Source organism: Alternaria novae-zelandiae (assembly GCF_023758075.1).
Source record: "Alternaria novae-zelandiae strain BMP 2774 chromosome Unknown scaffold_10, whole genome shotgun sequence".
Classification (NCBI taxonomy): domain Eukaryota; kingdom Fungi; phylum Ascomycota; class Dothideomycetes; order Pleosporales; family Pleosporaceae; genus Alternaria; species Alternaria novae-zelandiae.
Genome location: NW_026056970.1, coordinates 408,905 through 431,582, shown reverse-complemented (window position 1 = coordinate 431,582; position 22,678 = coordinate 408,905). Strand labels below are relative to the sequence as shown.

Sequence of the window (22,678 nt, the reverse complement as noted above, 5' to 3'; positions counted from 1 at the left end):
TAGACCGAATGTCTGCATCGATGGTGGTTAAATCGGGTAGTGATCAGCACACGTCGCGTCATGTCTGAACCGCGTTGAAGAGCCGCGGTACATTGCGTGTGCATCGGGCTTTCTGTGGAAAGTAAGTCGAGCAGAAGTTGCGATAGCCATGCTTGTAATAACGGCAGTCGCAATTAGCGTAGTCAGTACCGCTCGGGCAAATATCACCATACACGGCGTCCAGGAGCACCCTAACATCGGACAACCACAGATTATTCCAGAACTGCAATGGAAGATTTGCCCATCTAATCTTTGTTCTTGAACTCCAAGCCGCTCTCTTTCCTCACAACTCCGTAAACACTCGGAATATCTCCTCTGTCCCCGATTTCACTCTTCACCTTATCCAGTCTCCCTTGTGCTAAGCCTAGCATCTTCATACTTTCCTTCGCACCACTACTCTCGGCCAACGACATCGCATGTCTTGCGTCCTTTCGTGCCAAGTCGATATGGAAAAGAGGTTCCTCGCGCTGATAGTAGTCGCCGGCTAGCATGCGCTGCGAGTACGCGGTGTAGGGACCGGGAAACATGGTAGAGATGAATGTGTGGAGGTTGTCTACCCCTAGACCAGACTTTTCGGCAAGGACGTGGCCTTCAGATAGCTGCGAGACCATGTTCAAAATGAAGGTGTTGCCGATGACTTTCATGAGGGTAGCGTTTCCTGCTGGCTGGCCTGAGTAATCGATGTTCGTACGACCCATCACGCCTGTCGTATACGGGACTACCTTATCGCAGGAGGCTTTTGAGCCTGCTGTCACACAAACAAGCTGGCCATTGTCCGCCATGGCTGGGGCACCGAATACTGGGATGTTGTCAGGCCCGTCCTGAGGGAGCACTTCTATATTCACATGCGTAACTTACCTGGCATGCCCACGAACTCACCCCCCTTCTCGGTTATCTTTTTCTCCAAAGCATTCGTCGTTTCTGGGTGTACCGTGGAGCAATCTACAATAAGTTTGCCCTTGACATCTTCTTCGAGCATCTTGTCGACAGCAGCGTTCACGGCTGCATCGTCGCCCAGGCACATGAAGACAATGTCGGAAGGTTTGACAGCATCGTTGATGGTATCGACAACCTTGGTCTTGGAGCTGCCGAGTTTGGATGCGAGGTCTTCGGAGCGGGCTTTGGTGCGGTTGAACAGGATTAGGGGCTTATCGAGGTTACCCTTTTCCACCAAGTTCTGTAGAGTCAGTACGAAAATCAATTTAGAATCTTAGATGCTTCATACTTTGCACATGCCCTGTGACAGTTAGTGACATGGTCGAGCTGATGACCTCCCTTACTGACCCTGCCCATGTTGCCGAGGCCTATCCAAGCGAGTTGTGGCGCCATGATTTCTTCTGGGATCTGACTGTGTCCTTTCTCTTACAACGAAGAGGCAATGCCAAGTGCGACAACTTATACGAACCTCTGCTTGTACCTTGCGTACCGTTTGTCAGCGCTTCGTCATGGTGTTCATCATCGTCATCCGCCAGTAGCCCGGGGATAAGGCCACACCGGGCCGATGTCGGTTACCAGCAAATGACGTTCGCACCCCGTTATCGATGTTGAGTTCTCGAAAATGCGGATGCGGGCACATTTCCCCACACATTTGCAGAGTCATACCTCTGCTCCGAGCTCCAGTCACACAATTTTGACCTTTTCGCATGTTCGGCAGCTGAGCGGTAGCATGAAGCATGTTCATCTGGAGCAAAGCCCCCGCGAGGGGCTTGGAGAAGGCTACGAAGAAGGTGAGCGCGACGTCTCCAGGCGTAAATGCAGCAGTATTGACCGTTAGCAGCTTCCCAAGCGCGATGACAAGGGTAACATCTTTACCAAGATTCAATGCGCGCCTCTCTCCACGTCGACTACCTACGTCCGAACATCGTCGAGCTCCGCGAAAGAGCGTCAGCGCGCCGAACGTCAGCAGTTGACGCGTCTACTGAAGGAATCGCCCGGTAAACGCGACGCGCGCAACTTCCTCAAGCAGTTCGATGCGCCCAAGAAGGGCAAGGCGGCTATCGCAGCCAAAGCCAGGGAGGTGGTGAGCGAGAATATACACAATGACTCGGGTTCGCTGCGAACCGGTGTGAACCTGGGCGACCTCTACAAGCCCACCGTGTTCACCCGCGAACCGCTTCCCGAGGAGGAGTACCAGGCCGAAGAGAAGGATGAGCCGGTGCACATGGCACTTGTCAAGCTTCGGCAGCCTCAGACCCTCGACGACCGCACCTTGGGCGACATCGCATTGACTCTGAGTCAGATGGCGCAGCTGGGGCTCAGCACTGCTGTAGTGCTCGACTGCGATCACGATGCCGATGCGCACACCACAGAGTTGACATTGGAATACGGAAACATGGTCAGGGAGCAGGCATTGCGCTTGGTTGCAGCGTTGGAAGACTACAACGAGCCAGGAGCTCTGTTGGTCGAAGATGCTTTGGGCTACTCCCCACTGGCCAACGACATACCCAGTACCGTCCAGGTACGGGGAGGTGTAGAGGTACAGCACAATTACCTGCTACTTCCGCCCATCGACGACGGCGTTATTCCAGTCATAACACCCTTCGCCTACGACACAAATCTGAAGAAGGTCAGGGTCCAGGCAGACGACGTGCTTCTGGCGCTCGTTCGCGAGTTTGCCGGTCTCGCCGGCCAGACAGGCAGCAATGGCTCAGTTGGTGGCGCATTGTACAAAACAAAGGATGTCGTCGAAAGACCTATTCTGGACCGCATCATTATACTTGATCCTCTTGGTGGCATACCATCCGAGAAGCGAGCGGATGGCGCTCATGTTTTCGTCAATCTAGAAGCCGAGTACCGGGACATCAAGAAAGAGCTGCAGCAGCTGTCTTCAGCCACCCCGGATGATAAGACACAGCGTTCAACTTCACTGAGTTCTAGCAACCCGTTCTCGAAATTCGTCGAGGAAGAAATAGCATCGTTACCAGGTACACCGGCACAACAGATTGGCAACTCAGCTCCAATACGCCATCTGAAGAACCTCGAAGTGGTCGAGCGCGGCTTGAAGCTGTTACCCCCATCGTCGTCTGGCCTCGTCCTGACACCCTTGGAAGCAGCAAGGAAAGCTATACCTGACGATGCGCGGACTTCCCCTGCGAAGAATCCTCTATTGCATAACGTGTTAACAGACAAGCCGATGACATCGTCGTCGCTGCCGACAACTCCGACTTCTCGTTTCCTCGGCTCCACCGCACCCAACCCTGCTACTTTCTTCAAGAAAGGCATACCGCTCACCATGATTCCGGATCCGCGGATTCACGGACCGTGGCAGCCACCCTCTGCAACGAACCCGAGCATAGAGCTAGCAGACGACCCGCGCATCAACTTCCCAAAACTCGTCGATCTCATCGATGACTCTTTCCGACGTAAACTGCATCCTCAGAACTACCTCGACCGTATTCGTGGCCGTGTGGCCGGCATCATTATAGCGGGTGATTACGAAGGTGGCGCCATCTGCACATGGGAAACGCCCGCATCCCTCCATGGGCTCAGTCCTCCTAGCAGGCCTTCTCCAGACTCGCCATACTACATTCCTTATCTCGATAAATTCGCGGTTCTCACGTCGTCGCAAGGTTCCGGTGGCGTCTCCGACATTGTCTGGGCTGCTTTGACTCGAACATGCTTTCCAGATGGCGTAGTCTGGAGGAGTCGGACGAGCAACCCGGTCAACAAATGGTACCAAGAGAGGAGCAAGGGCATGTGGAACTTGCCTGGTGATCAATGGACCATGTTTTGGACTACGCAGGGTGTCGAGAAAAGATGGAGTGCTGAGGAGTGGGGTGGGACACAAAAGGAGAAGGATTTGAGGAGGTGGGATGCCTATGTAGATGTCTGTAGTGGCATTGAACCGAGCTGGGCAGATGGCATACAAAGAGCGGATTAGATTCAGTTTAAGCAAACTACGAACTCTCAAGTCTTTCTATCAGACAGAGAAGTCATACCGTGTTGCTATTCTTTCAATCCAGAAAAACAGTCTCATGATGAGCGTGTGCCCCTATGAACCGACATGCCAGTATCTACAGCTTTCCAACTGCGACCACCCACAATTTCTATCTCGAAATGATTCTCAATGCCTACCGCATGCGACGCATCCATGAAGTTGATTCCCGATCTTGTCCAAAGTGGTAAGAGCGATCTTCCATCATGGCAACGGCAGCCCGTGGCGGACAACATCGCGAAGGCGAAAACCCCACCAGCGCAGTACCAGAACACTCACCGACTTGACGGTAGCAATGCAGAAAACACCCAAAGCACACCGACATGAAAGCTTCAAACTTTGTTAGCTTGCGCGGAGGCTTCCAGGGCTGTCGTGGTGTAATCGGGATCGCCAAACCGGCGCGCTTGGAGGGACGCGACTGCCGTGGGGAACCGAACTACGGCTGCCAGGAACACCGCTATCGCACCACAATGCAGGGCGGAGTGACCCAACACGGGATTTTGGCGTCTCGGAACGGGGATGCATGGCTGCTAGCTTGCGAATTGTGTCTTGGTCTTTGTTGATGGAAAATGTTTATTGGAGCTGGTCGTCGCTGATGTGAACGCGTTCACTCATCCCTCCTTTCATACTCCAAAGCCATTAACCTCAATTCCACACCTATACCGGAACAATCTCAAGATGTCGGACAACACCATCGTAAAGGGCGTTGCAGGAACCTGCATCACATTCTCTTTCATTCTTGCCGGTAAGACCGGACTCCTGTAGTTCCCAATTTCACTACTGACGATCCCAGGAAATGCCATCACACAGTCGTACATGACGGTGCCTGCCCTCCTCGTCAACTTCCCCCGCCCAGGCAGCCCCGACCACAAAGAGCGTGCGCAACTCCTAGGCCGCCAGTGGCCTCTGTGCTGGACAGTCGGCAACCAATTCTTCCGCCCCATTTCGACCCTTGGCTTCCTGGGTTATGCCTACGCCGGCTACTCAGTCTATCGCGAGGGCATGCTCGCTCGCAGTGATTGGAAGTTGTTTGGTGTTGCGGCCGTTATGCACTTGACAACTATCCTGCACTCGGCTCTCAACATGCAGCCGTTGAACGACAAGCTCGAGGCGTTGGCGGAGAGGAGCAACGAGAAGGAGTTGGGCGAGGCGGAGAACATTGCTATGAAGTGGGCGAGCTGGAACAGGCTGAGGTTGGTTACACCGGTTATTGCTGGTGGGCTGGCGTTGTGGAACCTGGTCTCCTTGTAAAGGGTTGCATAGCCCTTGTTTCTGTGATGGTAGTAGTTTGGCTACTGCGCAACTTACCGTCTTGTCTCTCTTGGTCCAAGGCCTTTGGAATGTAGCATTTAGCAATGAAGCGTACGACTGAAAAAATTTCTTCAACCTCGCAGTTTGTGATGTGTCGATGCAATCCGAATGCATCATTTACAGACCCGACACAGCCCATGCGATGCTGAATTGCAAGTCGACATATCAGGCCATGATGACTGCTGGCAGCGTCATATGGAAAGTAGTCGGTGCTTAAGCCACCGCTGATATAACCAGCAAGGCTGGTAATGAAGTCAAACACTCATGCAAGCACATGCATCAAGATAACAGTATAGCGATATTATGGATAATCATGTATTCGTAGAAAACTCCCCAGAATCCCTTACAGGGGTCAAAGTCCCAAAAAGTCCAAAAGTCCGACGCTAGATGCTTAACCCCGCCAGCAGATGAAAGCATCATCTATCGCTTGATGGCCTGACCTTTCCACCCACTCCTCTCCGCCAGCCAAGTCTCGAAATCGCACAGCTTGGGCTCTTCCTTCTTCAACTTGCTGATATCAGCGCCATAGCCCTCAGCTGCGAACCAACTGATCATGACGTTCACTTCCGTGACGGCCCACATAAGCGCGGAGCCAAACATACCGTAGGTTGCCGGCACCGCGCTACCGATGACACGCTCAAAGCATCCACTCATCTCGTCCATGGTGAGCTCACTGCCGGCGAGACCCTCGGCACGGCCGTTCCATTCTTCGTTGTTGACGAACGCGCGTGCGCCGAATAGGCCAATGTCTTCGACAGACACCCACTGAATGGACTTGCCCTGTAGTGTATCGCGGAGTGCTGCCAGGAACACCTTGGTAGGGAAACCAGGTGCAAGGTTGTCCATGAAGGCAACCGGTCGGAGGATGGTCCAGCCCATGTTTTCACCGTTCTTGCCAGCCTTCTCGAGAAGGTGCTGTTCGATCTCATACTTGCTCTGGAAATGCGGGATGGGCGTCTTGTTCTCGAAACTGCGCTGGTTGCCGCCGCGGTCGACGCTGGAATACACAAAGTGTGTGACGCCTTCCTTGATCGACTCGTCAATCAGGGCGTTACCCTGTATGACCTCGCTCTCGTGGGTGACATTCTTGCCTAGAGAGACTTGAACAGAGTAAACACCCCAGATCTTCTCCTCTTTGCCAGCCTCTTTGAGTGTGGCCTTGGCTGATGCAAAGAGCGCCGAGGGCTCGTCCAAATTGCCTTGCACCAACTTTACGTCCGGATGACGCTCAACAATCTTCTTCGCAGAACCGGAGTTGGCATCACGGGTGACAGCCAAGAGCGTGTAATCGGCGTGCGAAGGATGCGATGCGAGTTGTTCAAGTACAGCACCGCCTTGCTTACCAGTAGCGCCGGTAACAAGAATGGCTTTTGTGGCGGCCATGGCGGGGTTGCTTGTAAGGGTCGAAGGATTGCTTGGCTTCGTAAAGACGTGGGTTACCGCAGCAGGTCAAGCTTGTTTTCAGCCTCAGATTTGAGAATAAGCAGAAAGAACGATCACTACAGAAGAGCAGAGGAAGCAGCGATGATATGCATTCACGTCGACGCGTCGCCCAAAGACTGGCACGACCGGCCCCGCAAGCATCCCAGACCCACCGTTGCTTCTTTTTAGAACGCAGTTCCACTCTTCTACGCTGATCCCAGAGAAGGGTAGCGGAGATTGTAGACCGTACAGCGAATGGCCGGCTCGTCACGATGTTCCACAGCGCTACGGGTCGGTGAAGGGCCACACCGACATTGCGGTGATTATGCAGGAGCGTCACAGAGATGGCGTTCAACACAGCTGAATGCAAGCCATGAGAGGCTCGAAGTTTGATCACCGGAGATGTAACTGGAATCCGCAATATTAGACGGATCCGTAGATCATGGTCGGATTATTTACGGCTGGACGATCGACCGGGTAGATGCTGTAGTGCGCGTCAGATCGATCTTACTCGCTACCAGAATCTAGCAGGAAACGGCATACCAACAAGACCGGCGAACGACAATTCGGAAGGTCAGCGACTGCAGATACCCTCGACACGCATATGCAATAAGCATCGCACATTCGTCCTGGTATCAACACACAATGTCAGACTTAGGCTTCACACCCGCGGAAATACGCTTTGCCACTGCAGCTCTCGCAGCAATTGCCGCTCTCGCGCCCATCGCATACCTTCTCTATCCATCGCAGTCACAAGAATCAAGCGCGCACATCCAGACGTTCAACAAGTTCATAGAGAGCTACTCGACTCTTCGCCCTCAGGCCCTGACAACATACGCCACCCGCGACTTTAGCCATACCTCCCTTCCTGCAGACCTGCACCTACCCACTCGTTCGATTCAGCCGTTCCGCGAACATGCCGAGACGGTTTTCGAGATCTTCAGCGACTTCCAAGTAGTTCCTGAAGATGATGGTCAGGGAGGCAGAGCGGTGCACTTTTCAAAAGACACGAACACGGTAGTCGCGCACTGCAAGATGGGAGGCAAGGTTAACGGTGACGGTGAATTGGGGACGCAATTGTTAGAAAGTGGAATCACAGAGTGGTGGACTGAGGGTGTCCTATTCGTGAAGTTGAGCAAGGATGGGAAGAGGGTTGAAGGTGTGAGAGAGTTTATGCACAGCAAAAAGGCGGAGGAGCTGCAGATTCGTTTGGACGGAATCTTGAGCGAGTGATACCGCTGGTCTGGGTATCTGAACCGTAAGATAGTTTTCACCAAACTTCAGTGGACGCAAACATGCCATTTCCTATCTGAGCTGAACGTGTATGCATAGCGAGCGATTTCAGATGTTCGTTGGATGCATAGCGCGACGATCAATGGGAGCACTTATGTCACGTGCCCGCGCGTTCATACCTACCTAGGTAGGTAACCTCTTGATATCACCCGCACTCGTACACCTGAACGTCAACTCGATGTTGGTTTCGAAATGATTCAAAGCCGAGGTGAGGCGAGTTGGGAACGCAAAAAAAGTATCCCATCCTTCTGCCAGAATTTTAGACTACCTAGGTATGCAAAACGACCGCGTCCGGTCGCGTCCCATGTCCGACTTTCCACCCCACGACAAACCCCTCACCAACTTCAAGCCCCTCAGTCAATCAGATCCACAAAGGTCTCTCGATAAACCTCCTCTACCCCTCTCATCTCCCAGTTCCGTCCGCGGTGCAACAGCGACGCTCAACAGCCGCACTAGCGCGTCTAGGCAGCGTCATAGACTTCCCTGCGCACTCTAGACCAAATAACGAAATACCATCTGCGGATCACAACAGCCCTTGAAACTCCGGTGGAGAGCCGTGATGATAATTACAGGAAGAAGGAATTAGACAGTCTTCGGGGGAGCGTGTGGTGGGCCTGAGATAATGCGTTCGCAGTCCGCGATATCGACTTGCGGCTAAGTAGTTTTGATGAATGAAACCTGGTACATGTGGCAGAAAATTATCTAGGGTGAAGTATGTCGGAGAATCGGGGTGTTGGAAACTGCGAACCAGCGGAAAGGTTCGTGGAAGTGTGAAGGGGTAATGTTTTGTTCTTGCCCTGCCTCTGTTTGATAGTCAGAATTCATCGTTCGCACCTGCAGTCTGCAGAACGACGGGCGGCAAGCGGGCGTATCCAGCGAGCTCAGTCTGGTACGAGAAGAAATCTTTGGTTCATGGGTACACGTCCCGGACTCGAATCGCTAGTCTGCACCAGGAACGGAAAGTACCAGTTTCCTTTATCGGCGCATCTCGTCTCCGAAACCCTCGCTTGTGCTGTGACCTGCACATGCTTCGTGCAACGTCGCTTGCAGTGATCTTCTCTCGACGCTCAGACACCGTGGTAGCGGTTTCAATGAGGAGGGAAGCGAGTTGAATGCCACAGAGATAGCGATGAGCAACATGGAAGCGGCCGCTGTCATGGATCGCTGAGGACCAAACAGTGGCGGGCGCTCCCGCCGAAAGAACGCTTGTACCAGAGAGGCAAGGCGTGTCAATATGTTCAGCCTTGCCCAGCACATGTGCCCTAGAGAGACAGACGACTTCCATGTGTGTCAATCTTCAAGCATTTGGCAGAGAAATGTCATGCTATGGTTGATAATATCGTATTTCATTCATTGTTCAGTGTTCATGACACATTTCCGAAACGCCGTGCACGCAATACAGTCTGCGGCTATGCCTTTTCATACCCGCGCCTATTCCCAGTCACCAGCTCCGAGATCAATCGGCACGCCCGCCCTCATGTCATCCATGATCTTCTCAATGCTCCATGGCTCGTACTTGTAGCCCTTGGGGTAGTTGGGCTCAAACTTGTCTTCATTCTTCATGTCGATGCCTTGCTTCAGCGACTGCGCACTCTTCTCGTAGTTCTCGTATACGTAAGCCTCAGGGTCGTGAGACCAAACCCACTTGGGTAGTTTGGGAGCAGCGCGGCGAGGATCAAGCTTGACCTTGTCCCAGTCGGTGTCTTGGAGAAGTTCAGCGTTGGAGAAGCCGAGCTTCTGGGCACAGGAGTTGCGGATGAAGCTATCGGGCCACGTTAGCATATGCGTGTAGAGAGATTAATCGAGGTATAATAACTCACCGGAAGCGAATGTGTACGCGAACGGACTGAGGGATGTTCTCCTTGCCACCGACCTGCAGGCAGGACGCTATCGATATGGCGTCCTCGATGGCCTGGGTCGCACCATTGCCGGAAGCTGGTAGGTAGGAGTGTGCCGCATCACCGATCTGAATGACGCGAGCGCCGGGAGAGGTCCAGCTGGGCTGAGGGTTGCGCCAGAGGAGCTCGAAGTTGACGATGGTTTTGGGCGGGGTTGTCTCGACAAGTTGCTTGAAGATTGGGGCCCACTTGACCGTCTCCATACCGGGCATAGTGTCCATGCCGTCCAAAACTTCTTCCTTCTCGATTGTGTTGTTCCACGACTCCTTCTCAGTACCGGTGACGTCGTGGTTCATGATCCAGACCATGACATCCTCGCGAGACAGGGTGAGCGCGTACGTGGATGGACTATGAGGGTTAGCCGAAGTATGATGATCTGGTTGGAAAGACTTACCCCAGCCATGTCCTCACAATTGGCTCATTGCCTGGCATCATCTTGAAGAATTCTTTCACCTCCGGATCTTTGTCGAGAGCTTCCCTGGGGAAAGCAGCACGCCACATGGCCCTTCCGGAGGGCCTCGCGCGCACTTGTCCACCGACCAACTTCTGACTCTTTGATCCAACACCATCAGCCGCAATCACTACATCCGCCTCGTAGCGCTTGCCGTCGTCGGTGGTGCAGCCACCCTTGCCAGTTTGCTCGTCCTCAAAGTAGTCCACAACCCTGCGGTTGAACTCAACGGAAACACCGAGGTTTTCTACAGCGCTAACGAACATCTTGTACACAAGCGGGCGCATCTGGAACTCGCCAGGAGGGGTATCAGGGTCCAGCCCTTGTGCACGAAGGCGATCTGCAACCTTCTTAGGTCCGATGACAACTTCGCCCGAGTGCTTGAAGGTCTCGATCCAGGCATTGTGGAGCGAAATCTTCTTGTACTCCTTGAGCAATTCAGGCCAGTGCTTCAAGAAGCGGGTTGCGCTGAGGCCCATGAAGTACATGTCACCTAGCACACGTTATGAGTTGCTCGTCAAGACCATGATTTGAGAATGCCGCTCACCAGCTGTGTTAATGTCTGCATTCCTCTCAAGCACGCGAACGTTGTGGCCCTTGCGTGTGCACTCAAGAGCAGCGACCAGACCAGCCAGACCGGTACCCACGATGAGGACATCGATGCCAGTGTTAGGGTACGACCCTATTGGCTTCGACTCCATCGTGGAGTCGCGAGAAGTAAGAGCGTGAGGCATGACTGCGGTTCAGTGTGTATGATCGTATTGAGGTGGTTGTATCGTCGAAACCGACCTTCATACAAGCCGTGCCTGCCTTTCATACATGCTGAAGGTTGCCTCCACCTGCATTCCCCGTTGGGGTACCAGTGAGGCTTGCCGAAGACCCTCGGACGTCCGACTGGCCGGGCTGTTTCGCAGTTGTACTTTCGCGGCCATACTATGGCATGCAGGTGTTGGACAATGCAATGACCATTGCACTTGGCGGCAGATTGTCAGGAACATGGCTGCTTTGGTCGAGGACCGATCTCGATGACGATGGGCAAGCCCCCGCGCTAGCCCAAACTCCCGGCTGGCGTGCGTCCGTGCATGCGCGCTATGGTTCCCCACAAACTCCGGAGGCCAAGCACGGCCAACAGCATCCTAAGTCATCTTTGTACACGATCGAGTTCAACGTTTATGCTGGACATACACGCTGATGCCAGGTCCGCGGCATTCCTAGCCTATCAGCTCGATCACGGCTGTATCTCGCTGCTCCACGTGGGCACATGATGACTGCAGCCCTTGAGATTCGATTGATGTGTAACGTCGCTAAATATATTCCAGCACTTCTAATGACGCTTAGACTTCTTTGCTCGAGGTAGTGAAGAAGATCGCTTCTAGACTGGCTGTGTTTGACACCTTTCTTCGGGGGACTTGGCCGCCCACCAAAGGAACGCTTCCCGTGCAACGACAACTGAGGGTGCTCGGTTTCAGAAATGCAGTGTGGCGTCTGTACCCCATCACCGAGGCGTTCGACCAGTAACGTGCAGTACGAACGAGGAGCAAATGTGACACCCATACTGCCAGCGATGCATACCCATGCTGCAAGCTATGCAGCACAAGTTGATTAGTAGAGGGGTCTTACGGCCCGGTAATGTGCCGGCTGCCGACTTTGATCTTGCTATCTGTCGGTGATGCTTGGCCTGGTAATGTGGAAATAACAATTACTTGCCTAGAGAAAGCGGCAGACGCGGACGCAGCCACTAGGGAGTTGCTCCTTCAGCTGTGTCCAGTTCTCAAGACCAGGGAGTAAATGTTTCGATACGCCCGAGTTCATGCAAGTGAACTTGGTTCATGTCGATCTCTGTGCTCTCCCGGCGCACCGATACATGTTAGTCCAGCCCCAAGCTCTTCAATATGTCGTAAGTCGGCGCCCGCTAGCACCGACTTCTGTTCTTCCGCCGTGGCGGATACAGATACTGAGATCAACAAGGGTGTTAGTGAGATCGCCATCCTGGCACACTATGGAAATCGGTAGTTTCCAACCTTGGCCATTGGATGAATCTGCCTTCTGTCACCCAAGCGATGTTTAGTTCCATGTCGGCTATGCTCACCTAGACGCCGATGAATCTGGTGCCCTAAACGGTCCCGCCTCGCCAGTGGGCCCTGTATGGCTGTACATAAGTCAAGCTCTGGGGAGCCGGACGAGTGGTAGTGCAACGAAAACCTGTGGTGTGATATTTACCAGGCTTCCCACGCTGTGGTCTTGTGATTGTTACCGTTCTCTCCGACAACATCCCCGTCAAGACCCTTGGCAAGTCAGTTGACAGTCAACCCCTCCGGTCCCGACTTTTCTACAGACGCCTTCGACCGTCACCTGCGTACTCGAAATGCATCCCTTCACAGCCTACGCCCTAGGCGTCGCAGTCGTCGGCCTTGTTGTATACGCAGTCGTCGACGCCGTCACCAAGTACGACAAGCGATACAATGTCCAGAACATGCCTGGCCCCTGGCAGGTACCGTGGGTTGGACGCATTCACGACCTACCCATTGAATTCATGTGGCTGAAGTTCAAGGAGTGGGCCGACATTTACGGTCCCATATACCGCACCAAGATGTTGGGCGCGAACTTCATCATCATCACCGATGAGAAGATTGCCGAGGATATGCTTGTGAAGAAGGCGAAGTTGTATTCCGATCGACCCGAGATCAAGTCGCTGTTCGATGCGAAGAGCACATACGGCTCGATGGAGTACCTGCCTCTCATGGGAAAGAACCGTAAGTCTCGCAGTGATGGGGGCGGCGAATTCTGCTAATCAAAACAGAATACTGGGCTCGTCAGCGAAAGTTCACTCATTCTTACCTCACTGGAGCTACCAACGTCCGCTATAATGGTATCATGGAATTCGAGGCCAAGCGATGGATGGCCAGGCTCGTGGAAAACCCCGACGACTTCAGCTTTTCCCTCGAAGACATGTGCTCTAAGGTCATGTGCCAATTGACATGGGACGATCCTTCGCTCAGTGTTCCTCTTACCCCCAGCGCATGGGGTCTGCTCACCCAGATGTCACCCGCCGGGCCAATCACAAACGTCTTGACTCCTCTCTGGGACTGGGTGCCCGAGCCGATCAACCCCTGGAAGCTTCGGGAGCGCAAGCGCCACGACGACCAACAAGCTTTCTTCATGGAGTGCCTTCAAAAAACCAAGAAGAGTATGGAAGTCGGTCAGCAAAGGTCTTGCTTCACCAAGAACTACCTTGACACCGCGGAAAAGTCAAACATCTCGGGCGAATACGAAGCTTCTTGCGTGATCGGTATGATGGCGCTTGTCGGTATCTTCACAGTCACGGGACCGATTTACTACTTCCTCATCAGCATGCTACACCACCCCGAGTGGCAGGTCAAGTGCCAAGAGGAGATTGACCGCGTCTGCGGTAACCAACCTCCTGCCGTCGCCGACTTGCCCAATTTGCCAGTTCTTCGTGCGTGTATCAAGGAGACAATGCGCTGGAAACCTACCGTACCTACTGGTAAGCACACAAGGAGCCATCTTCCGTATTGATTCTAACTTTTTCCCAGGTGTTGCTCATGAAGCTGAGGCCGACGACTGGTTCCAGGGATACTTCATTCCCAAGGGCACGCGCATTCTTCCTCTCGACTGGGCCTTCCTCCGAAACCCCGCCAAGTACCCCGAGCCTGAGGAGTTCCGCCCCGAGCGATGGTTGGAGGCTGGATGGCCGACATTCCAGGAGCCCTTGACCAAGTACCCTGACATCGTTGGCATGACCTCGTTCGGTTGGGGCCAACGCCAATGTCTCGGCATGTCCATCACCCGCGATGAGACCGTGACAGGCTGTGGAGCTCTGATGTGGGCCTTCAACCTCAGGGCAAAGGTCGACCCCGTTACCGGCAAGGACATCGAAGTGCCAGTCAACAAGTCCAACTCTTTACTCATCATCAAGCCAGATCCATGGGAGATGGCGTTCCACCCCAGGAGTGAAACGCGCAAGCAGGAAGTCATTCAGCTGTGGAAGGAGGCTGAGGCGAAGGATATCCAGGAGCGTGCCGAGTTTGCGAAGTCGGCTGAGATGAACGTGTTGGTGCAGCCATAGGCGGCGATACGAGAAGCTTTTTCTTTGTTGGGTATATCCGAGAGCATAGCCGGGAGGCACGGCGTTCGTGAGCGCTGTCTGTTCTTCACCTTCTCTATCTTCTCTTCAGTAGTTACAAGGCCGTCGCCACACCGGCCAGCCATAATTTGATTCCATTTGTCACATTTGTGTTTCGCTTGATACGGGTTCGTGCGCCTTGATGGCTCCAGGAAGTGACGCTGGGAAAGAAACCCTAGGACAGTCACAATCACGGGTGAGGGCAGCCAGTGACTCTTATGCTGACCGTATCAGAGGTTACACAGGATACTTTAGGGTCGTATTCGCTATGAGGAGCCGGTCGAATGGCGCTACGGTGGTCCGTCCAGCAGCAATGTGCTGCGATGCCTTGTCAGAGCGACGCCACGGAATCCCGTGGCTGAAGCCATCCGGCCCAAGGACCAAGGCAATCTTTGCTGCAATTGCGATGCCAGAAATTTCGGGCGATGGTACTCGGGCGACGATCCCTTACGTCTGCCCTGAGTGACATGCGGGGAGGGCATGGCGCAATTACCCCTCCAAGCCTGGCCCGAGCGGCCCTTGCACGTCCAGCCTCGACGGTGAGAGGCCCAATCACGCCTCGGGCCCCACCCTTGTGCTGTGCTCTACGGAAAGAGCTATGCCCCTCCATGGCCTCTCTCATCTTTTAAAGCTGCCCCTCATCCTTCCCATCGACAACACTCCACCACCACACCCTCTTCACAACACACTCAACCCAAATCCATCACCATGTCCAACCCCAAGGTTTTCTTCGACACCACCATTGGCGGCCAGCCCGCTGGCAGGATCGTCATGGAGCTCTTCGCCGACCAGGTCCCCAAGGTGAGTACCCCGCTAGCAGAGTCTTCGTCAGGCCTCTTTCCCCGCGAGGCACCGATAAGATGAGGCAGTCGCTGACTATAACCAACAGACCGCTGAGAACTTCCGCGCTCTCTGCACCGGCGAGAAGGGCACTGGAAAGAGCGGCAAGCCCCTCCACTACAAGGGCTCCAGCTTCCACCGCGTCATCCCCCAGTTCATGCTCCAGGGTGGTGACTTCACCCGCGGCAACGTACGTCATACCCACGACCTTTCTTCTGGCGAGCACACATGGCTGACATAACACAGGGCACCGGAGGTGAGAGGTAAGCTTTGGCCGTACAAAATGCATGTGAGACATACACTGACTTCGTATCTTCACTGTAGCATCTACGGCGAGAAGTTCGAGGACGAGAACTTCAACCTGAGGCACACTGGCCCCGGTATCCTCTCCATGGCTAACGCCGGACCTGGTACGCTCAGAACACTGCCCCGTGTCTTGAGGTTCGAGAACTGATTAAGCGCGCAGGAACCAACGGCTCCCAGTTCTTCATCTGCACCGTCAAGACCTCCTGGTTGGACGGCAAGCACGTCGTCTTCGGCCAGGTTGTTGAGGGTCTTGAGGTCGTCCAGGCCATCGAGAAGGTCGGCTCCCAAAACGGCTCCACTAAGCAGACCGTCACCATTGCGGACTGCGGCCAGTTGTAGATCGACTGGAGGCGGAGAGAAAATTAGAGACGCGCAAACGGGCGTGGGCAGAGGCAGCAGGAGACTGGCCACCGTTCAAGCCCACCATGCATTGATGGGCTCACGACGCCATGATTCACGACCCACAGCAAAGCTTGATAGAGGGAGCGCAGTGAGCATCTTTGGTCTGTCGTAGTACTATCTACCACTATGAAATGACAATGATCAATGTGCACTTTCCAACAGTTTTGATTTGCCATGTGATCCTTTGCCGTAGTACTTTCAGATATACTCGCGCTTGTTGATCGCCAAGTTCTAACTCAATACCGAATACATTGCACTGCAACTAGTATCAAAGTCACGATGTGTGAATCATAGATCACGACATTGCACCCGTGGTTCATAACTAATCTAGACGCAGTGATGGCGGTAGATGCTCGAACTGAGGAAAAGTGATTGGAGTGATACCTGGAAATTGTTGATTGGGGCAATATTATAACGGCAGCATTGTTTAGAATTGCTGCGACAGGATACAAGATGAGCTTGCTCTCGAGGTCCGAGACGCCTGTCAGCATTAGTTAGGGGTGCATACATGGAGTACATGTGTCATGCCATGCTATCTTTAGCATCAATTAGTAGTATTGCTGATTCATTTACCACGCGAGAGATTACGAGCTCGTCTTCTACGTGTAGAGTCGGGTAGACGAAACATGTGTATGAAAGGAAGGAAGCTGGAGATTGCGACTCGCGTTTGTTGAGCGCTCGTTCATGCTGTCGAGTTCTTCAACATCATCAGGCATGTTCATCATGAAGGTCAACCAGGAGTAACTTCTCGGCGTGATAGCAAGGCTAGCCCCATGGATGCAGCATGGTGGTTCGGCTGATCAGTGCATGTCGTTCAAAGCCTTAGCGGGGCATAGAGTCACGACGCACTGAACGCTCGCGCATATAGGCAAACTTGAGGGGCAGCCTTTGAGTCAAGTAAGGCTGCTTTTGAGAGCTGTAGTTTGCGGCCTCATCTACAGACGCCCAGTAGATGTGTGACGAACCTGGGGGTGTTGAGGCTTAGCTGAAGCTGCGCTTTCCCAGCTGAACGCCTCGCTCAGAGTCCTCCGAGTTGCTCATAGAAATCGTGGGTACCTTCGCCTCGCAGGCCCCCAAAAGAGCTCGGTTCAACAGGCCATGGAAGTGGTGAGGGCATCGCCTCACTGACGTACAAATGCCCTGTGAGGCAAAGTGTGGGGAAGGTTATGAGCCCATCGTATCGAGTAACAAGGAAGCCTGCTTAGTGGTCGAGCCAAAGGGTATTTGCGGGCTAATCGTCGCCAACTGTTTGGTCAGTATGCAGCAATCACTGCCCTCCTTGATGGCACCATCGGGCGGATCCTCGGTCAGCATCTGCATGGAGTGGACCTGACGACGTCTAGAAGCCTTGGATGCAACTGATAGACAGCCGTAGCCGACTTCCCAGCGAAAATGGAGACATGAGTGGATGGCCGAAGTGGGGAAAGAATATGCAGAACCATTGGCGTGGAAGAAACGCATGGGAAAACAGCACTGGCTTTTCGATGGGCTCAGCTCTTTCATCTCAACTACTATCGGATGACGGGTTTTCAGATTGATCGGTTGTGACGATTGAAAGGCTCTGCGCTGTTGTTGTCGTGGCTGGTTTGCGAGCTCAACACGTAGCCCGTTCTGATTGGCTGCACAATATCCGCAGTGAAGCATTTCTTTTCTCCAGGAGCAGGAGATGTAGCATGACGCAAGAAAGCCTTCCTTCGTTACTACGTCGAGGGCAAACATACTTATCGGTAGGCAGCAATATATGCAGCGATGACACGTTTCGGTGGTATTGCCCAGGTTGAGGAGCTTAGCGTGCAGGACTATTAGCTCCTTCCTCTTTGCTTCTGTCACAACCAACAACCGTCTTTCGCGCAGGGTGATGTTTTCGGTGATCGTGCTCATCAGCCGTGGGCATTCTGGTCCCTGGGAAAACGGTGGAGAGGGCTAGCTCCCGGGCTGCGTAGAGGCTGGTCCTTGCCAGCGCAGCCTTGTAGTAAGCCCGCAACGGAGGGGTGAATCAGCCATTGCAGCACAGGACCCGACGATACATGGGCATCTGTCGCATGCGCATGGACGTGCAGTTCCGATGCGCAGCGTGCGACCTAGGTACTAGCTGGCGCACATGACGTCGCCGGGGTCGGGTAGGCAGCAAAATCTTCCCACTATCATCTGACGAAGACCGGGAGAGCCCGTCGAGGAGGCCGTCTAGAAGTCCGTCGGCCTCGCGATACACGTGGGATGATCACCAGGGAGGGAGCAGGGAGCGTCCCGTAGGCGCCCGGTGCCGACGAGGAACCAAAGGTCAGCATCGGGTGAGCCTGTCCAACATGGGATGCCTGGCAGGTCGGCCGATCAAGCGGTGTCGAGCGAGGCTAAATTTGCGTCCTCTCCGCGCGCGCGCTGAGTGAGCACTGGATTACTACGCTGCATGGCACAGAGTGCAGCAGGTGGAAGGCTCTGTTTGGTGACGCCGTAGAGGCTGCCGTGAGCGTTTGGCGAGGCAACGGTGTGTGCTGGGGGAGGGTCAGCAGCCGGCAGTGATTCGCCCAGCCATGTCTGCATCGCTCGATGCGGGCAAGTCAGGTGGCCAGCGGTGCCGGCGATTTGCTGGATGAAGCCAAGGGCGTTTTGTGGGTTGCAGCCATGTCCGTGGGCCGTGATCGAGGACTCTGCGCGGGATCAACCAGCGTCGAGAACCCCGCGAGACAACTGCAGCGTCCAGGCAGCCTATTTCCTCTCTCCCACGCCATGCGCTGCGCCTCGATTCGCGCTGCACTGCTGCTCCAAATCCGCTGCGTGTATTAATCCCCGTCGGTCCTTGTCTCCGCCCTGCGCCGGGTCACCCTTTCATGAGCTGTCTCAGATCGCTGCGCCGCCTGCTTCACTCGTGCGCTTGACCCTCACGCTCTACTTATACGCTTGTTTGCTTTGCATGGCATTGTCGTGCCATCCCCACCCACATATCGGCTTCTGCATGTTCAGCCAATACCCCATCCATCCCATATCATTAATACCCCATTGTCCATCACTGCAAGACATCACGTTACATCATGGCGCCCAACCCACACTGGCGGCAGCACCAGTCGAGTAACAGCACCGCTTCTGGCCGCAGCGACAACAGCACCGTGTCGGCTCGCAGCGACGCCAGCGACCGTTCGTACGACACCGCGCCGACAGAGTACAGCGACCGCAGACCGTCGCTCATGCACAGCGAGACCAGCCACGCCCGCCTACAGGGACGCGCCCGGGAACGAGACTACTTTGTCCCTCAACACAAGGTCGACCGCTATCCACAGCTGCCGCCCCGCTCCTCCGTCGACACATATGCCTCGACATCAGAAGAAGACCTCGCCGATGAGCTCGATGATGACATGCCCGACTACGATGTGCCCACATACCGACACGAGCCACTAGCTTGCGATGCCATCCCTACCACACCCCGCGACTTTGGAGAGCTCTTCCCTACCTCCAAGCGCCTATCCATACGCCACGACGACTCGACCATAGACGGCAACATGAACCTGAGAGTGGACACACAGGTCGAGGAGCGAGGACACCGGAAACAAAGCTACACTCTCTTCCATCTCCGCATGCAGGACCTTCGCACACGCCAGTTCTCGCTTCGCCGATACTGCAGAGAGTCCGGCCGCGAGGTCTGCCACTCGACGCGCAAGTACCAGAAGCCAGCCACAGAGATGCGGCCAGTCCTGCAACGCGCAAGCACAGCCCTCGCTAGTCTGGTCAAGTCCGACTCTCGCCCCTCAACATCAGCAGGTCTGAAGCGGGCCGACTCCGGCTATGACTCCGTGCAGGGCAGTCTTCATGACGACGACGACGATATTACACGCTCCGAGTCACGTCCCAAGGCGGTGGGATACTCCAAGGGCCGCGCCTTAATACCAACCAATACCATCAAGCTCGAGTTCTCGAATTACGCACACCTCGACGTCAAGCGCCGCGGTGCCAAGTCATACAAGAAGTACGCCTTTGAATACTGGGGCCACGACTATTCCTGGAAACGCATCGTCAAGAAGGAAGGACGGGACCAGCAGGAATCTGTCTCCTACTACCTCGTCCGCGATGACAACGACAAGGAGCCACTTGCGCATATCTGTCCCGTACGCTTGACGCACGAAGAGGCGCACGAGGAGGCTGCACGTGGTGGCTGGATACCACCTTGTTATATGCGTGTCACCGACGACAAGATCCTACGCTCAGACTCCGACATTTCCGAGTAAGTCCATTCGACGGCGCAAGCCGTGCAAAGTAACTGTCAGTTAACCCAATAAACAGTGTTGTTATGGCGACAGGTCTCATGGCTCTTGTGGACGACTGCATCAAGCGACGCTTCCACTCCAAACAGAGCACACAGATGCACATCCCGCTTCTCAGAAATCCGTCATTCAAAATGGCCAACTTGGAATACATTGGCCCCAAACGCCTCATCGATGAGATGTTCAGCCGAAAACATCAGGATGGCAACATACCCAAGAAACATCCTTCAGCGGCACGTCGGTTGCCGACGTCCGTTTAGTGTCTGCTTTATTTAGCTCAAGTTTGCGTTAGTACACGTTCAATCTGTCTCGGGAAGCTGCAGCCTGTTCTCGCATCTTGTATCACCAACCTGTCAGAAACATTCTGTTGGGATGGCTACCTGCGGGCAGGCGCAGTCTTAGCATTGCTGGTGGTCATGTTCTCTTTTTACTCCTTGGTGTTTGGCATCTGCGCCGTCTTTTGGTCCGCAGCATGCATAGCGTTGTTTGTTTGCTGCATTTGTTGAGCCTTTTCTCATTGCACAGGATACCAGCCGGCATGGATGTTCAGCACATGCACATAGCACCACCCGTTTTGGTTTACGAATCGCCACGTTATCATTCTTGGATCGATACATACTGGGATCGAAGTTACGATACCACATTTTGGAACGAATAATGACCTGAGCTAATCTTGCTCTATACAATTGGTTCGCAATCTGCCATACGTGAGAGTAACATATTTCCATCAACGACGTGGGTACGACACGGCACGCTTCGGTATTCAAATTAAGCCGTGCAAGTCTTGTGCCCGCACAGCGCTCATTGGACTGCATGTTTCGTTTGAGAGAGGTGTTTGCTTACGTGCTAGGATAATCTAGAAGACCAGTTCGTTCTTGAGGCGTACAATCCCGACAGCTTAGGATTGACAGCTGACAGGTGATACGACGTCGAGCACACGCGTGGCACATGGCTAAGCTCGTCTTGCGTCGACTGCTGGGAGCACATCGCCACATCGCACTCTCCATGACGCTGAACCTCAAACCCGCATCTCTCTGCAGCATTCAAGCATGTTCGATCACGGCATCAGCCCAACGCTCTCCGTACGACCCTCCGCCTCGGCCCCATGAAGTCTCAAGAGAGAATGCGGTGATTTTTTACTACGCAGCTGATACGTAATCGCGGCGAGCGAAGTGTATCAAGGATATTCTTATCGTTGAAGCTACTGTATCGTAGCAAGAACATTGTCACGGCACTCGACGATGATTACTCGAACTAACCAATCAGGACATCTTTTCCACCAAAACTGTCGCAATCACATATTCCCAGCCATGCATTTGCGTCGACGGAATTGCATGGGTTGACTTTCGCTTCACGACAGTCGGTCTGCTCATCAATCTCGGGCTGCGGCTTCATATCCCATGAGGAAGGTCAAACAATAAGCAGGAACCCGATGCCTCATCATTTGGTGTCCTGATTCATTCGCCGCTTTGTGGTACCTTAGGTCAAGTGTGGGTGTACAAGCTCAACGACCATCCGCTCTTGCCGTCAACAGCGCTGCTAAAATGCATCATCCGCCTCATAATTGACGGACATTGTTTAATATCGTTTGATGTATTCGAAGCATTCTTTACCGAACCGCCTCTCTCGGTATGATATCATTGCCGCCACAGCGAAAATTAGGCAGGGTCTTGTTGAGCACTACTGCAGAGTGTCTGCATAATGACCTGGCACTCCACACTAGCCTCATGTTTTGCAGCCATGTGGGTACGCGAACGTGCTCTTGGGCTGAAGTTGTAAAGCACCCTCACGCTGCAGCCTCAGGTTCCAATTGCATATTGTTCATGCAGCTTTCCCCAGTGCGGGTGTTGACAAGCATCTCATCCGTACCGCCTCCCAGCAGCTGCCGACAGACTGTCCCCAACTCTCCGCAGATAATAGTAGGCTGCGCATGGCCTAGACCATGCTTGGGATTCTCGCATGCCCCATCGGCCCGCTCTGGAGCGCGTTCGTCCAGCCCAATGGCTCGGGTGTGGGAAACTCGTTATTGGCCACATAAACTGAGTGCTCCGACGGCTTCTAACAGCATATGCGCATGTCACTTGCGAGAAGAGCATGACCGACGAGACGGATGCTTGCATACCCTCGTCACTCACTACCATATCTGTCTGCTTCTTCCGTCTATAATGAGGCTCTGTGTCGCTCTTATATGTTATAAGTAGCTGCGCCCTTAGAATCGCTGCTAGGCTTGTCGTATCGAGCCAGTCTCAACCCTTTCTTAGCCATCTACCTCTATCCCTTGCAACTTATTCCTTGTCTGCTACCCTCACTCGTTCTGCGTCTATCCAAAATATACTTATCATGGCCAATCGAGATCCGTGGACGCAGCGCCTTCGAGGTATGCCT

At 53.9% G+C, this 22,678-nt stretch overlaps 8 protein-coding genes across 8 annotated transcripts; 5 read left to right on the top strand and 3 right to left on the bottom strand.

The window, feature by feature from the left end:
- Nucleotides 1-284: 284 nt before the first annotated feature.
- Nucleotides 285-1,368, bottom strand: J4E88_005511 (uncharacterized protein; the record flags this gene model as incomplete). Its single annotated transcript, XM_049399147.1, has 3 exons — nt 285-838; nt 898-1,216; nt 1,324-1,368. 3 exons carry the CDS (start codon nt 1,366-1,368, stop codon nt 285-287), a joined length of 918 nt encoding a protein of 305 aa, XP_049254938.1.
- A 344-nt stretch (nt 1,369-1,712) lies between these two features.
- On the top strand, nt 1,713-3,919 carry ARG2 (Amino-acid acetyltransferase, mitochondrial; the record flags this gene model as incomplete). The annotated part of the gene is made up of 2 exons (XM_049399146.1): nt 1,713-1,766; nt 1,817-3,919. 2 exons carry the CDS (start codon nt 1,713-1,715, stop codon nt 3,917-3,919), a joined length of 2,157 nt encoding a protein of 718 aa, XP_049254937.1.
- Nucleotides 3,920-4,651: 732 nt separating this feature from the next.
- Nucleotides 4,652-5,224, top strand: J4E88_005509 (uncharacterized protein; the record flags this gene model as incomplete). Its single annotated transcript, XM_049399145.1, has 2 exons — nt 4,652-4,718; nt 4,767-5,224. 2 exons carry the CDS (start codon nt 4,652-4,654, stop codon nt 5,222-5,224), a joined length of 525 nt encoding a protein of 174 aa, XP_049254936.1.
- Nucleotides 5,225-5,704: 480 nt separating this feature from the next.
- Nucleotides 5,705-6,667, bottom strand: J4E88_005508 (uncharacterized protein; the record flags this gene model as incomplete). Its single annotated transcript, XM_049399144.1, has 1 exon — nt 5,705-6,667. The coding sequence occupies one exon, from the start codon at nt 6,665-6,667 to the stop codon at nt 5,705-5,707; it is 963 nt and encodes a 320-aa protein (XP_049254935.1).
- A 684-nt stretch (nt 6,668-7,351) lies between these two features.
- J4E88_005507 (uncharacterized protein) lies at nt 7,352-7,939 on the top strand (the record flags this gene model as incomplete). The annotated part of the gene is made up of 1 exon (XM_049399143.1): nt 7,352-7,939. The coding sequence occupies one exon, from the start codon at nt 7,352-7,354 to the stop codon at nt 7,937-7,939; it is 588 nt and encodes a 195-aa protein (XP_049254934.1).
- Nucleotides 7,940-9,430: 1,491 nt separating this feature from the next.
- On the bottom strand, nt 9,431-11,082 carry J4E88_005506 (uncharacterized protein; the record flags this gene model as incomplete). The annotated part of the gene is made up of 4 exons (XM_049399142.1): nt 9,431-9,761; nt 9,820-10,245; nt 10,292-10,841; nt 10,896-11,082. 4 exons carry the CDS (start codon nt 11,080-11,082, stop codon nt 9,431-9,433), a joined length of 1,494 nt encoding a protein of 497 aa, XP_049254933.1.
- Nucleotides 11,083-15,200: 4,118 nt separating this feature from the next.
- On the top strand, nt 15,201-15,977 carry J4E88_005505 (uncharacterized protein; the record flags this gene model as incomplete). Its single annotated transcript, XM_049399141.1, has 5 exons — nt 15,201-15,293; nt 15,382-15,522; nt 15,579-15,595; nt 15,657-15,742; nt 15,799-15,977. The coding sequence occupies 5 exons, from the start codon at nt 15,201-15,203 to the stop codon at nt 15,975-15,977; spliced, it is 516 nt and encodes a 171-aa protein (XP_049254932.1).
- Nucleotides 15,978-19,069: 3,092 nt separating this feature from the next.
- J4E88_005504 (uncharacterized protein) lies at nt 19,070-20,553 on the top strand (the record flags this gene model as incomplete). Its single annotated transcript, XM_049399140.1, has 2 exons — nt 19,070-20,253; nt 20,313-20,553. The coding sequence occupies 2 exons, from the start codon at nt 19,070-19,072 to the stop codon at nt 20,551-20,553; spliced, it is 1,425 nt and encodes a 474-aa protein (XP_049254931.1).
- Between the last annotated feature and the right edge of the window lie 2,125 nt (nt 20,554-22,678).